The sequence below is a fragment of the Rasamsonia emersonii genome (genome assembly GCF_000968595.1).
Source record: "Rasamsonia emersonii CBS 393.64 chromosome Unknown ctg1118621760028, whole genome shotgun sequence".
Lineage (NCBI taxonomy): Eukaryota > Fungi > Ascomycota > Eurotiomycetes > Eurotiales > Trichocomaceae > Rasamsonia > Rasamsonia emersonii.
In genome coordinates this window covers 11,012-25,425 of record NW_013563259.1, presented here as the reverse complement: position 1 = coordinate 25,425, position 14,414 = coordinate 11,012, and the positions used below count along the sequence as shown (strand labels likewise).

The 14,414-nt window shown below is 53.0% G+C and overlaps 5 protein-coding genes across 5 annotated transcripts; 2 read left to right on the top strand and 3 right to left on the bottom strand.

Moving 5' to 3' along the window:
• Positions 1-593: 593 nt before the first annotated feature.
• On the bottom strand, positions 594-1,605 carry T310_2431 (uncharacterized protein; the record flags this gene model as incomplete). The annotated part of the gene is made up of 3 exons (XM_013474692.1): positions 594-753; positions 822-1,408; positions 1,504-1,605. The coding sequence occupies 3 exons, from the start codon at positions 1,603-1,605 to the stop codon at positions 594-596; spliced, it is 849 nt and encodes a 282-aa protein (XP_013330146.1).
• Positions 1,606-2,230: 625 nt separating this feature from the next.
• T310_2430 (PA and RING finger domain protein) lies at positions 2,231-5,022 on the bottom strand (the record flags this gene model as incomplete). Its single annotated transcript, XM_013474691.1, has 3 exons — positions 2,231-2,591; positions 2,650-4,062; positions 4,187-5,022. 3 exons carry the CDS (start codon positions 5,020-5,022, stop codon positions 2,231-2,233), a joined length of 2,610 nt encoding a protein of 869 aa, XP_013330145.1.
• Positions 5,023-6,223: 1,201 nt separating this feature from the next.
• Positions 6,224-7,269, top strand: T310_2429 (uncharacterized protein; the record flags this gene model as incomplete). Its single annotated transcript, XM_013474690.1, has 4 exons — positions 6,224-6,370; positions 6,441-6,567; positions 6,626-6,808; positions 6,884-7,269. The coding sequence occupies 4 exons, from the start codon at positions 6,224-6,226 to the stop codon at positions 7,267-7,269; spliced, it is 843 nt and encodes a 280-aa protein (XP_013330144.1).
• A 379-nt stretch (positions 7,270-7,648) lies between these two features.
• On the bottom strand, positions 7,649-10,253 carry T310_2428 (uncharacterized protein; the record flags this gene model as incomplete). Its single annotated transcript, XM_013474689.1, has 5 exons — positions 7,649-8,832; positions 8,889-9,798; positions 9,861-9,893; positions 9,947-9,982; positions 10,047-10,253. 5 exons carry the CDS (start codon positions 10,251-10,253, stop codon positions 7,649-7,651), a joined length of 2,370 nt encoding a protein of 789 aa, XP_013330143.1.
• A 1,403-nt stretch (positions 10,254-11,656) lies between these two features.
• Positions 11,657-14,205, top strand: T310_2427 (uncharacterized protein; the record flags this gene model as incomplete). Its single annotated transcript, XM_013474688.1, has 9 exons — positions 11,657-11,756; positions 11,815-11,869; positions 11,924-11,946; positions 11,994-12,171; positions 12,219-12,693; positions 12,746-12,807; positions 12,857-13,276; positions 13,329-13,831; positions 13,883-14,205. The coding sequence occupies 9 exons, from the start codon at positions 11,657-11,659 to the stop codon at positions 14,203-14,205; spliced, it is 2,139 nt and encodes a 712-aa protein (XP_013330142.1).
• Positions 14,206-14,414: the final 209 nt, after the last annotated feature.

Genomic DNA, 14,414 nt, shown 5'->3' with positions numbered 1-14,414 from the left:
AACTGAGCCAGCGACGTCCAAGGCCAGTCTTCTGGAGGCGCTCCGCGGAGGGAAAGACGGCAGCAGTGGGATGGAGTTGGAGATTGTCGAGATAGTGGGTGTTCCCGAAGGGGGATTTGATCAAGAGGTAAGTGAGCGAACAGTTGAGCTTCTGTCTTTTGCATTGTACATACATTTACTGATTGATTCTTTCCTGAATATGTAGTCCTCTGAATCTGCCGACAACAAGGATGAACTGCTCCACAAAGTCTTCCCAACCGAATCCGACATGGCCGATCTCTCCGCCCATCTGCCTCGGCTGGAATCATTCAAGATGACCATCCTGCGGGCGCAGAGCTTCGGCGCTGTGGAATGGACCCGGTCTGCAGACGGGAAATGGACTGGGGGAGTGACAAAGAGCAGTCAGTGAGCTGCGATTTGTTTTGTTTCGGTTTGTGTCTATCGTAATTATTCATATATACGAAAAGGAAAATGTTATATGACTGCCAGAGCAAGAGAGGAAAATAAGAATAATACTTATGCTAGCTTTCCGTTTGGGATAGGACAGCAATCACATCAAAACGTACAGACAAAGCAAAACCAGCCAGGCAAACTTATTCCGCTTTCCCATCCTGCTTGCGGAAGTTATCAGATGCCGTCGACATTCTCTTCTCAATATCAGCCGCCCACAACGCTGCGCCCACTGTATTCGTATACGCAAGCGCCAACGACGCGAAAGGCACCATTTCAAGTATAAACGCGGCGACGCCAAAACTGCATTATAAAAAATCATTAGATATATTCTGCATAAAGTATATGACACTTCGATAATAAAAACTCACCTCGTATACGCCGCCCGATTCCTTTCCACCCATTCATCCCTCTGTCTGGCATTCCAGCCTTTCAGCTGAAAGTACCGTTCGTGAGCGATCGGCCCGATCCTCTTCCCTTGGAAGACAATGTAGGCAATCGTCCCGACGACGGGGATGAAGTTGAGCGGGAGGTAGAGCAGCGAGCGCAAGAGGGCGTGGGGGGACAGCTTGGTGAATGGGCGTTTGAGCAGCTTGCCCAGACGGGCAATAGGGTCGTCGCCTTTTTTGCCGCTTGTCGACAACTGCCGGCCGTCGGCGACGAGGGCTTCATGGCCTCTGGCGATGAGCGTGCCGTCGAACGTGTCGACCAGCGACACGTCTTGAAGTGAAAAAGACCGCGATAGCGCGTTGAGGATCGTCGAGCTCTCGCTTAGCACCAGCAGCGCGGCAGAGATAGGCGCCATCGGCCCGCTTGTAAACGCCAGCACCGCTGCTTGCGGTACGTACGTGAAGAAGAACATGGCGGACGTCACGCTCAGACCGAGACTCAAGGTAGGACCGATCCGGGAGAGGAGAGGCTGCCAGAGACTGCGGTGGGAGAGGAAATAGACGATTCCCTAGGAGATATATAGTATAAAATTCAGCAGAGCAGTTCTAGCAGCTACATGAAATATCATCTGTATCCGTGCCATGATCAATCTTGCCTGCTTACCTTGAATGGATAGAGATACGCTCCCGATCTGGCTGCTTCAGCTGTCAAGTCTCTGATGTGCATTGCTTCTGCCACCGCAGCGGCTTTTACCTTGTCTGCCATTTTCGTAACTATAACTACTACTGGCGTCTATGATCTGAGGAACAATAACAAAAGAAGAAGAAGGGCGCAATGTTGAAGAGCTGGAGGACGATACTACTACTGTATACTCCGCTACATGTCTGCTGCATGCCTAATTCGGCGACGATGACGTCGTACCACCGCCTCGGCATCTAGTCAACCAATCACAATCTCCAACGACGACTACGGTGCATACACTTAGTTCAATTCAGGGAATTCTGCAGTAACATATTTCATGCAGACGTCTACTGACAACGACAGTCGAAAGGAGCAACAAGAATCCTTCGTGATGGGCGCAACATAAGATATGCAAGACCCAAGGTTGTAACTGATGAGAGGGGAACGTTCAAGCAATGGTATCGACTGACGGGTCACATAATCCTCGCACAAAGACAAAGGAGGCAGACAAGAATGACATGCCGCTACATCCTAGCGCTCATTCGACTTTTCGCCAGCACACCTAATATACCCGCCAACGCCTGGCCATTTCCGTGCACAACGTAGAGAGACAAAACGATCGCTAGTGAATTAAATACAGTTTGGATAACACGCTCATGTGCGGGGAGCGTATAAAAAAAAGCATCGCGAGGAAAGGAGAATCGCAAGTCTATCGGTTCCTATCGGTACGAGCTTGATGCCAGATTGTATCACCGCTGAGGGCAGAGAAGCTCAGGGATGCAAAGTTCCGCCAGCTCGATTGCGGCGCGGAAGCATTGCCAGAAAGGAGAGGAGAACCTGGGCCTTCGCCGTGTTCCAGACTCGAGTCATCTCCCAAGCCCCCCGTTATCGGAACGGCAGCAGAATGTGAGTCACTGCGACCATCAAAACCGCGGGACTGCGTGTCGTCCGCAGTCTGTTCGTTTTGGGCGCGGGAGTCCATGGCGCCCGAGTCTCTCTGAGACAGGGATCGCACAACGTCTCCTTTGCATATCGGGCAAGTCCGTCGACGCGTCGTCAACCAGGGAGTGCTTCATCAATTGTTAGCTCTGACAGCCATACGGTTAAAAGGGAAAGAAGAAAACTTACATGCACTCTGCGTGAAACTCGTGGCCACACGGGAGGCTCATCACTCTGCTCTGTCCATCAATGTACTCTTCCAGGCAGACAACACACTCGACTTGTCTCCCAGTATACTTGCGCCGCCACAAACTAGAGCCAGAGCCTTGCTTCTCTCCGGTAGAAGACGTAGCTTCCCTCGTCACCTCCGTCGAGTTCACAGCTCCTGAGATAGTCTGAGAGCGCGGCCGAGCCCGCCCGGAGGCGCTCTGGGATCTGGAACCAAGCAATGGTGATGTGGAAGTAGCACCGGGACTTGGTGACCGAGGAGTGCTCGATGCTGTCGACGACTGGGATGGAATGGTGTGATAGGTCCTCACGGGAAGTCGATCAACGACCGATTTCGGCGCCCGCCATCGTCGTCGGCGGATACGAGACCGGAGAAGTAGCAGTCCGTAAACAACTGTCAGCGTGATCAATGGACTCACTACCAATACGAGCAGTGTGTCAAAGAACGGACTGGTCGACATGCTGGTCGGCGTCAACGTGACCCAGAGACCCTCATGTCCTTCAAAATCTGGGTCTCCTTCTCCAGGTGATTGCTCGGCAGAGCTAGAAATCTGGGAGATCTTTCCACCTTTGCTACCTTGCCGGCTGCCTGGCGTTGTGGCAGATCTTTCAGATTCAGAATCGCTATTCTGAGCCCAGTGGAAGTGTCTAGAAAACCAGCTCTCTTCTTCCACCTGCGAGCTCCCAAACTTTGGATTAGCCGCTGCATTGCTCGGACCTTGATTGTCGCTTTTGCTGAGGTCAGTGGACTTGTCAGGACGCACGTATTCACCGCTCCCGGGGGTGATGCTGCCACCCTTGAGGCGAGAGCTGGACTGCGTCTTCTTGTCTCCGTCGCGACTGTTATCCCCCTGGGTTTTGGAATCCGCCTTTCCGGGACCAGAGCTAGGCTTCGGCAGTGAAGAACTCTTTGGAGGTACAAGATCCGGATCCCGCCAGTCTTGCACTCCAATCTCAAAGCCGTCTCCATCGAAGTTAGATGGCTTGTTCCCTGATTTCTTCGGCCCGTTCAGCTGGGGACGGCCCTTTTTGCTTCCATCCTTGGTGTCAGCTGATGCCTTAACTTTGCCGGAAGTTTCATCCTCATCCCAGTCGTCAACCAAAACCCAGTCGATGCTGCCACTGCTTGGTGGCCGGCGGCTATCCTCAGGTAGGTGCCAGGGGTACCCATTGTCACTCCCCAGCCCAACAAAAGACAATAGGGTATGTAGAAATCCGGAACCTCTACCACCAGAGGTTTCACCCAGAGCCCCATCTTGTTTGGAAGTGCGGTGAGATGTCGGAGTGGAGGTGGCCTTGGTCGTAGGACTCGAACCGGACTCCCTGTTTGCCTTTGTTCGAGGGGCTCTTGCCAATGCTTTCACCATAACCAATCTTAAGAGCATTGTTTGACTTTTTCTTTTCACGTGGCGGTACAAGCGATGACAAAAGATGCGCTGTAGTATAGGAAGTGAAAACAGAAGGGATCGTAATGTTTGAAGTATCGCCTCGAGCGTACATCGTAACCAGACTCCCTCCCTTCGTGTCATCGCCAACGATCAGGGCCACTCCGCCGCGTCGCTGGACCCATTTGGCCTTCTCTAAAAAGCCACACCCGCCTCTGCTCAGCAATACAACCTTGCCCGCGATCTCCGCACTTTCTTGCAGAGACTGGATATCCGCGTGTGTTGCAGGTTGACCCTTCTCGCCCGAACCGTCGGAATTGCTAGGGCCAGGAAAGCTTGACCCCGTGAGAGGGTGGTGCAAATGGTCGTCCGTCCCGTCATCAGCAGATGGGGGATTCTCAAGGCTGCCATCTTTAGGCCCAGCTGACTCGGTGGCAGGGTCGTTCCTGCGGCTGAGCGAGGGGCCGTCGTCACTGGAAGGGTCGGTGGCAGATTGAGAATTGGATTTCTTCTTTTCCGTTTCCTTTGCCGCCTTGTCTTGCTTCAGCTGGCCATCTTTCTCTCCCCAGCCTGGGACATCCGAGCAACCGAGCTCTCCCGCAGAGCCAGCGGTAGCGCCTCCGTTCCGGAGGGTGTCATCGCCAAACCCGCTTCCTACCCAAAGCTGGCCGCTGAGTCCCTTGGCTGGTAACAACGGGCCAAACGCTGCAGGTCTGGCCAAGAAGAAGGTGGAGTTGTCATCGGTCAGACTGATGATGGCGGATGGGGGGAAAAGAGAGGCAGGAGCGTTGAAAGAGAAGAGGGCGCGCAACCGGCTCGTTCGACCAGCGAGAGGAGCGTTGGCATCGGCGCCACGATGAGGTTCTGCGGTGAGAAGAGAGAGGAAGGTAAGGAGGATCGGGAGGAAGATGAAGCAGAATAGGAGAAGTAAAAGGCGCGGTGGCCGCATTTTGGGGAACAGGAGAGCTCTAGGAAGTCAGATAAGACCGAGAACTCTTAAGTTCGATTCTACGACCAAGCAGAGGGCCTGACTGGGCAGGCAGGAGGGCCGCTCATCGAGAAATAATAAATACGAGGAAGGAACTCAACTAGTGGACAATACAGGAGAATCGAGAGGAGAAGACAGTTATCAAGGGAGGGGTGACGTGGATGGGACGAGGTCGGTTGGTTGACAGGGGGGCGTGAGGCTGGAGCGGGCGACAGGAGGTGACAAATCGCCCTGTCACGTGGGCATACGTCAACCTGAGCTTGTGGTTGGCGGCCAGGCGTATGTCCAAGAAATGATTCTGCAGCATATGCTGGTTGATTAAAGGTATTGATGCCGTATGCTACAGGTTTTCAGCAAATATTTGTGCTACTTCTTCACGTGCAAACAAAAGACTAGAAGTCGTGATGGTTGCACGAAATATGCCGTACATTGGGCTTCCCGAAGTGAATGCCCCTCGGCTCTAGGAGTACGAGCAGCGCTAGCTCCAGCATTGAGTTTATCGAGTCAACATAGGCAGTTTTGGTGTAAAAGTTGAGCTGGCACTAACACCATGAGTTGAGCAGCTCTACCAAGAAAATATTTTACCATCCTCACTCCTCGACTTCTGCTCTGTAGAAAAGACAGAGGTGATTCGTCATCTTGAACGGGGCTGGAACCAGGCGGGCCGGATGCTGTGGCGCATGGAGGATCGCTGCTGTGGCTGTGCACCCTGAGGCTGCGCGTCCATGACGGCCGATGACAACACCATCGCTGCCCATCCATGGTTCCCCACGCCCACTGTCTGGCTCATCGCTAGATTTCCGCAGCTTAATTGAGACCTCACTGCGAATGATAACAAACCCCAACAAACCCCCCCGCATCTGCCGTATTTTGGATTGCCTGCAAACGGCTGCTGCCGTCTACCAGGACGTAATGCCCTAACTCGCACCCAGTAATGGTGCTTTCTCGGTCTTCATATGGCTTCATCTCTTTGCTGTATGGTTTGTTTGAAGGTTTTCGTCAGTAGATGTCGTCACAGAGCTTTGAAGAGATGCAATTGTTTGTGGGAACGAAAAGTATATAAAGAACCGTATGCACGCTCGCGAGTTTTCTCCTTGAAATAGAGAGATCAATTGTAGACATATTATATCATCTCAATACTTTCCAACAATACCTGCCCATCATGTCTGACTTCATTCACAAAGTCAAGGAGGCCGTGACAGGCGACAAGCATGACAAGCATGACAAGCACGACTCCCACTCTGCCCACAATGACTCTTACGACTCCAACGACGCCAACAAGCCGACTCCCGCGTATATAGTGACCGCGGTAAGCTTGCTGCTTATCTTACCCTCTGAAGCAATGGAATGTTGCAAGCGTGCTAACGACACATGAATAGAGTGCCGATATTGGCACGAGCACGGGTGCATCCACCGGCCGTGGAGATGGCACCGGATTGACCCATGCAGGATCTCACGACTCGAGCGTCACCAACAAAGCTGGCGCCCGCGTGGACAATAACTTCAGTAAGTCCATCTCTCCTGCCTTGGAGGAGTAGGGGTCAATATTCTGACGACTACGCAGATCAGCGCCGTGCTTCGGATGGAGTGACTGGCGGCAACTACAGTACTGGTAACAACTACAGCACCGGCAGTAACTACGGTACTGGTGCAACCACCGGTGCATACAACAACAGCGGATATGGCACTGGCACGAGCAGCTCCAACTTGACAAACAAGGCCGACTCACGCCTTGACAGTGACAGGGGTACGTGCATTCTGAATGAAAATACCTACATACATACGTTTCTTTTCTTGCAATGTCTAAGCTAATTCCTTGCAGGAAACTATGGCACCACTGGCATGACTTCAGCTTCTGCTGCTGGAGGAAGCAGCCACAAATACAACACGCGCTCCTCCACCAATAATGCCGGTCTTTACGACTCCAACCTGGCCAACAAGCTGGATCAGAGAATTGACTCGAACCTGGACAACAACAGCAGCAACAGCAGCAGCAACCGCCCTCTCCACCAGAGCTTCGGCGGCGGCGACGCGCCCGCAAGCAGCAGCTACGCCACTCCGGGCTCTGGGAACTACACCCAGAAGACTAAGAATGCTGGCCTCCAGGACTCGAAGCTCCTGAACAAGCTCGATCCTCGCGTTGACTCTGAGAAACTCGACAATGCCAGCCGCACGGCTGTGGGTGGTGGATATGATACTCGTTATTAAACGTACTGTACATACATGTACACAACAAGAAGTGTGAGTTTACTTAACGTAAGCCGAGGGAGTTTTAACGTAATGTATTAATCCCCAAAGGGAATATATTTACTGCCTTCGCGCATGCGGGAGCTGTAGGTAAAATTTATCTCTATTTTGTTAATTAATTACTGTTGAGACCTCTGGTCAACTGCCCTCGGAATGATATATGGTATTAGTATTAGTTGCTAGCCAAGCATGTCACTAACTACTACTAAGTCGTCATATATAGAAGGATCGTTATATATAAGGAGCGTCATCATCACATGTAGGCATCGCCGCATTATAAGATTTTTTTTTCATCATGTGAGACATCAGAAATCGAAGAAGTCATAAAATCATCTGCAAATCAGACAAGTGAAGTAAGAACTCCCGCAACAACCATGCAGAACGTCATCTGCCAATTCAGCGGCATAGGCTTCCGACTGAGACTGCCGGCTCCCAAAAAGAGACTGGGAGACGAGCTCGACGGGCTGACACCAGATATCTTACTGGTTCCTGTACCTAGAGTGCCGGTCCCGTTCCCTGCAAAAGACGTAGGCGCAGTAAGGGTTCCCGAGGGTGCACTACTGGCCGTGCTCCCGCTGCCCGTTACGCTCACGCCACTAGTTGTGGCCACTCCAGAGCTCCCTGTAGAGGATGCAGCTCCTGTAGAGGATGCAGCTCCTGTAGAGGATGTAGCCTGCGTGCCTGACGCTTCCGAGGTTCTAGTGCCTGACACTGTCGTAAAAGTGGACGGAAGTCCAGATGATAAAGAACTTGACACCGACGACGGAGATGTCGTGGTGATCGGCGAGCTGGTAGCAGTACTGGTCCCTGCTGTCGACGTGGACGACGACTGCATATCTGGAAGCGGAGAGGATGAAGAGCCAATGCCCAGCATTTCGCAGTACCAAAGGAACTGCTCGAACTCAGGCAAGGGACCGAGAGTAACACCTTTTCCATGATAATCTATGCACTCATTGCAATTGTTGACGTCCCTTGTGAATGCGGAGTCTGAGCGGCACAGACGAGGTGTCTTCCCGAACGACTCTGCTTCGAGCATGGCGTCGTTGCACTCATCGTAACAAACACCTGGAATGAGCGGTGCCCCGCTTGCTTGCCGTTTACCCAGAAGCTCGCCCCATTGACCAGAGTTGCGCTTTTGGACTTGTGTTCCCTCGGGGAATGAAAAGATACTATAGTTCAGACCGAATTTCGTGGGGTCGAGATTGAAATATCCGGGCGTGACATTGAATTTACCAATCTCATCTGATGTCACCGGCGGACCCCAATACTGATCAGGGAGCAGCTTTGGGGCAGGTATACACTCATCCGGGCTACAGACATATGAGTCGGCCGGGGGTCCTGCCTCGAAATTACAGGCAACGCCGTTGGGTGTGTTTTTAGGATGGCAGATGAAACCAGGTGGACAACCCCAGGTGTAGTCAGTCGGAAGCGGCGCCGGGGGGGTATATGTTGGATTGACAATGCGGCTTGGGCAGACTGTCAAGGTCGTCACCGTACCCGAAACCGTAGCCGAAAAAGTTTGGCCTGTAGCAGTTGTCAGCATCCTGTCTAGTTTTCGGGAAGAAAAAAAAAGTGCTAACCAGGACTTGTTCCGGATTCCCCGGTTTGAGTGACAACACTAGTTGTGGTGACAGTTGACGTTGTCCCAGGCAGGGTAGTTATTGTTGTAACAGTACTTGCAGGAACAGTAGAGGTTGTTCCAGGCAAGGTAGTTGTGCTAGGAGGTAATGTTCTGGTAGATGTAACAGTGGATCCAGGCAGAGTAGTCACTGTTCCTGATGCAGTCACAGTGGTAGGGGGTAGAGTTGTTGTCTCGGTAGTCGTTGAGGCCGGAAGAGTGATTGTAGAGGGGGGTAGTGTCAGCGTAGTTGGTGGTATAGTGCTGACAGTGGTAACTGTTGTCCCTGGCAAAGTTGTTATGATAACAGTAGTCACTGTCGAGGTGGTTCCAGGCTCCGTAACTGTGGCCCCAGGTTCAGTAACAGTAGTCCCGGGCTCAGTAAAAGTACTTCCAGGTTCCGTAACCGTGGCCCCCGGCTCAGTGACAGTAGCGGTATTCCCAGGCTCAGTAACTGTGGCCCCAGGTTCCGTAACTGTAGCAGTAGCTCCAGGCTCGGTAACAGTGGTAGTCGTCCCAGATTCAGTAACTGTGGCTCCCGGCTCAGTAACAGTTGTACCTGAAAGTGTGGTAGTTTCTGTTTCTCCAGGAGCGGTTACAGTTGTTGTAATATCCTCTGTCGTAGACACAGTGGTACCAGGTAAGGTAACAGTGGTTCCTGAAATCGTGATGGTGTCTGTTCCTCCAGGAGCAGTTACAGTTTCGGTAATATTTTCTGTCGTTGACACAGTCACAGTTGGACCTGGAACAGGGGTCTGACCAGGGACGGTTGTCAACAATGTTGTTGTTGTTGTTGTCGTCGTAGTCGTCTCAATGGGCGATGTGACCGTGATGACAGTCCCCGAGTTAATAGTCGTCACAATGGTGGTTTCCTAGGCGGTTGTCAGCGTCGGTACAGAGACTGCCGTTGTTTCGGTACTGGAAGGGGCTGTACCGTCTCAGTTGTAATCGTCTTGGGTTCACAGAACTGCAAAATGGTTAGCCGGAGAAGCTTGCAGTTACCGATTACCATATTCTTACCGAAGGAGTCGGGGGCCACCAGCTAGTGCTGGAGCTCTGGGATACAGATTAGCGACTTGGGATCCAAAACATGGCCGGCTGAGAGGGAAAATTGACTTACCGGGCAAGTAGACGGGTACACGGTCACCGTGGTCGTCCTCTCTGGCGGAGACGTCACAGTCACCGTTTTCCAAATCTCAATCGTCTCCCAAAGGGTGATTGTGATGCCAATGTCCAGCAAGTCGCCATTGGCGGTTCCGTTGTCCAGCGCGGCAGCAATTGGGAGCAGAGCGACTGCTCCCATCAAAGTGGGCCGACTGAGCCTCATGGCAGGCGAGGACTGGATTCAACACGGACAATGCGATAACCTGCCTGGACCCAAGGTGAAGAACGTCCGCAAGAGCAGCCCAAGGAAGGAAAGGAAGACAGGAACAGTTGAGGCGGAACCGACGTTCAAAATAAAATATACGATCGGTTCCCACGTAGGGCTCGTAGCCTCATCCGGGTCCATTGCGCAACCTACTCCGTAGAGCTACGCCTAGTTGGGACCAGCAAGGCCAGACAGGCTCGTAAACCGATCGCGAGACTCCAATCAGGGCAACCATCATGGCGGGGGATGGACAGTGCGTCCCTTTAGGTCAGGCGCGCCATTCTCCGAGCGTGCATGCAGCGAAAGGCTTGGACACGCCATGACAGCTCGAGGTGGAGGATGCAGCAGAGCCGTGCGCTTTGGCATCAGTATCGCCGGTCGACAGGAAACAACAAGGCCGAGACCGCAACCGGGCTGATTTGCCAAAATTGTCACCCCGTCCAGGGTGCTGCCTGTTTGTCTCTTGCGCAGGGTCGATCGGGATGCACAGATGCGGGGATCCCTGCTGGGGGCTCGACGTGGCCGGGCGACGAGCCGTGCCGGGCAACAGCGCAACCACCCGGCCGCAGCTGCCAAAAGCGCCGGCGAACAGCTGCAGCCCGCCCAATTGGGCAGGCGACGAGAGCCGCATCGATGCCACCTCGGACCAGGACTGCGGTTCGCCGCGCCACGCATGCTCTCCTGCTCGAGCTGAGTGCAGGACGGCTCCATGGCGACGCCAGACGAGACGAGCAGTTGCTCAGCTCAGCCTTGCTCGATGTCTTGTTCTTGCCTTGTACCGTCTCGATGTCGCGCAGTAGCGGCATGGCTAGTCGTGCGTCCGGCCAATCACCACGGCACGCTTCCACTAGTTGCTGAAGCTGACCGCCGCGCTGCAGCACACTGTCCTCCTCAGGCGTCCCTCCCTCGTCGTCCTCCACTCTTTAGTTCGCTGCTGCTGTTGGATACGGCAAAAGCTGGGGACAGTCCCAATCAGAACGGTTTACAGCTCACACGGGCGGTCTGCCCTTGTCCATGGAGCTGCATATACTCCGTACGGAAAATCCGCATGCCCCCTCATGGTGCTGCTCCAAGCTCTCCCGCTCCCCAGCCGGCATGTGCGGCGATCCCAGGATAAAAATCATTCACTGTGCTCATCCACTGCCCCTCCCCGCGGACGCTTGGCAATTCGCTACGGTGGGTGAGCGAACCTGCTCCTTCTGGGATTTTTTTTTAGATCGGCCTCTGTCGCCTCCAGACTGAGGGTCGATGTTGGGAGATTGCGGACGGCGATGATCACGACCGACGAGTCTGGTGGATGAAGCCGACCGCTGTGTGTGAATAATCTTTCCTGCCTTCTGAACCGTTGTGGCATCGCAACCATGTGGCCTTCGTTCCTCGAGGGCGCAGCTGCCTTGGCGCTCGCCGGCAGTGCTCTGGCCTTGGACACTGTGAGCATGTGCAGCTGGTCTCAGTTCCGAGGTAAGGAAATCTCGACAGTCAGACCGTGTGCCTTTGTAGACTGATGAATCGCGCGCAGCGAACATTATCCAGGACACAATCTATCTGGATGGAGGTTGGCAATGGTGGCAAGTGTCGGTTTCCCACAGCCATGATTGGGCATCCGCAGACAACTGACCCAACGATAGGGGACAGACGCTTAAAGATGATGGTCGGTCTTCTCTCTCACTCCTCTACAGCATCGCTGACCGTGTCAAGGCAATGTGGAAGGGTGGCTCTATCACCTCAACCTGGGGCAATCCTTTGACCAGACGACGAACCAAACCGCATTGTTCCAAAGAACGTCCAAGACCGGCGGTCTCGCCAGCAACAACATTGCGCCGAATTACATTGACGGCGTCATGTTCGCAAATGACTACGAGCTCATTCTCTACGGGTAAGACCGTGTTCGCTCATCTCAGACATGTCGCTCACAGAAGCTAGGGGCCTTACGCGCTTGACCGATAGCCAGGACCCTCCCGCGGCAAATATTGTCACTGCCTATGAAGCATACCAATATGGTCCCGAAAGAACATCCTGGGAACCTGGTTTTATCCAAAAAACCCTGCCCCAGAATGTGACCCGTTACATCACGAATGGCGCTGGCGTCTCGGCGCCAAGCGAAAATCTGGGATTCTACTTCAGTGGGATGCGGGGAGCAGATTGGGGACTGATTCAGGAAGGTGATCAGTCCGCAAATACCACGGCAAACACTCTCATCACAGTGGATATGTCTGTGATGAGGAACGAGACGTGGACCAATGACACCCTGCCGGATAACATTCCTGGCAGAGCCAATGCAGAGCTGGTCTGGCTACCCGTGTCAGAGTCAGGAGCTCTGGTCGCCATCGGAGGAGTGATCAACCCCGAGTCGCTGACGGTGACTCAAGGTTTGACAGAATCTCAGGCCGCTGCCAGTGTATGTGGACTTCTCTCTCCTATCATCCGGGTCAACTTCTCACCGCATGCAGAAGCGAATCAGTCCGACTTTCATGGAAACCGTGTCTATCTATGACGTGGCGAATAAGCGATGGTAAACATGCTCAGTCCTCGACATTGTCCATTGCGCTGACCAGGACCAGGTACCAACAAAACACCACGGGCGATATCCCCCCTCAATTGACGCTTTTCTGCTCGGTGGTTGCCGAAGCTGAGGATAGGAGTTCCTTTAACATCTATATTTACGGGGGATATGATGGAATCAACGCCACGGAAATCCCTTCTGACGACGTCTATGTCCTGTCCATCCCGTCATTCACCTGGATCAAAGTATATTCGGGGCAGCCTACGCATGGTCGAACCGGGCACAAGTGTGTGAAGGTGTACCCGGATCAAATGTTCGTCCTCGGGGGCCAATTTGCAGGAAACCCAGCCATATGCCTGGACGGTGGCATTATCCAAGTCTTCAATCTGAATACGCTCCGATTTCAAGATTCTTACAATCCTCTAAACTGGAGCGCATACGAAGTTCCGTCTCTGATTACCTCTCAGATTGGTGGAAAGTAAGTGTGCCGTGGATCATCATCCCCTACTTGTAGTTACTAAGTGTCGCAGTGGCAAAGGTGGTGCTACCAAGACCTCTCCATCTGCCTGGAACGACGACGGTCTTTCTTCTTTGTTTTCGACCAAGTACACCAAACCTATTGCGACTTATTATCCATACAAACCTCTGAATTCATCGACTCCGACTCCGACTGCAACGCCCACCATAGTGCCTCAAAAAAATGGTGGCGGATTCCCCGGTTGGGCTGGTGCCATCATTGGAGTCCTGCTTGGCATGCTCATCCTCGTGTCGTTAATCGCCGGCTTCCTGTTGTACCGACGACGACGCAAGGATGGCTCGGGATACGGATCCAACTCGTCGGGCCGCCGGGCATCGATCCTGAACTGGCTGTACGCAACTCGTGCCAAGTCCTCCACAAAGACGGCCTCGGAACTTGGGGGCACTGAGAAAGACTTCCCTGGGACGGCATCCTTGTCTTCGCGAGCTTTGTCACCTATTTCTCGCGTTTCGGTCCCACGAGAAGCAGCTAGTACACCGGTTCATGAGCTTGAGAGTAAGTATCCCTTTCGATTTTAGTGATAGTGTACTCACCCATGTTCATCAGCGGCTCCCCAACTGCGATACGAGCTCCCGACGGAGTACAATACGCCTGCCAATGATGATCGCCATCGTCATCGGCACACGCCCTCTGTTGATAGTGTGCTCCATGGGTCCTCCGAACAAACTCCCTCCGAGTCAGGATACTCAGAAGCGAGTTCCCAACAGACACGAGCTGCCCATCGCCATCAAAACAGTGACATAAGCAGTCCACTGTCTGATATTTCCGAACTCCCAGCGGAGGAAGCAAGGCACTCTCGTCATATCTCGGATATATCTGGCGATGGTACAAATCCAGTGAATGTCATTCCAGAAGAGCATCGAAACTGAATCAGTTCGATACGACCGGAGTTCCCAAATGAGAAAGCGGAGAGATTCGTGGCTGTACAGCAAGATCCTTGAATGGATTCGATTAACGACCAAATCGGCATTCAACGGTACATTCTTGACAGCGTTCACGTTGTAATCACGATTGAAGATTTCTGTTTGTGTACAGATTTTTTTGACGAGTTATGTATCGTTCCACTCTCATTTCGTTT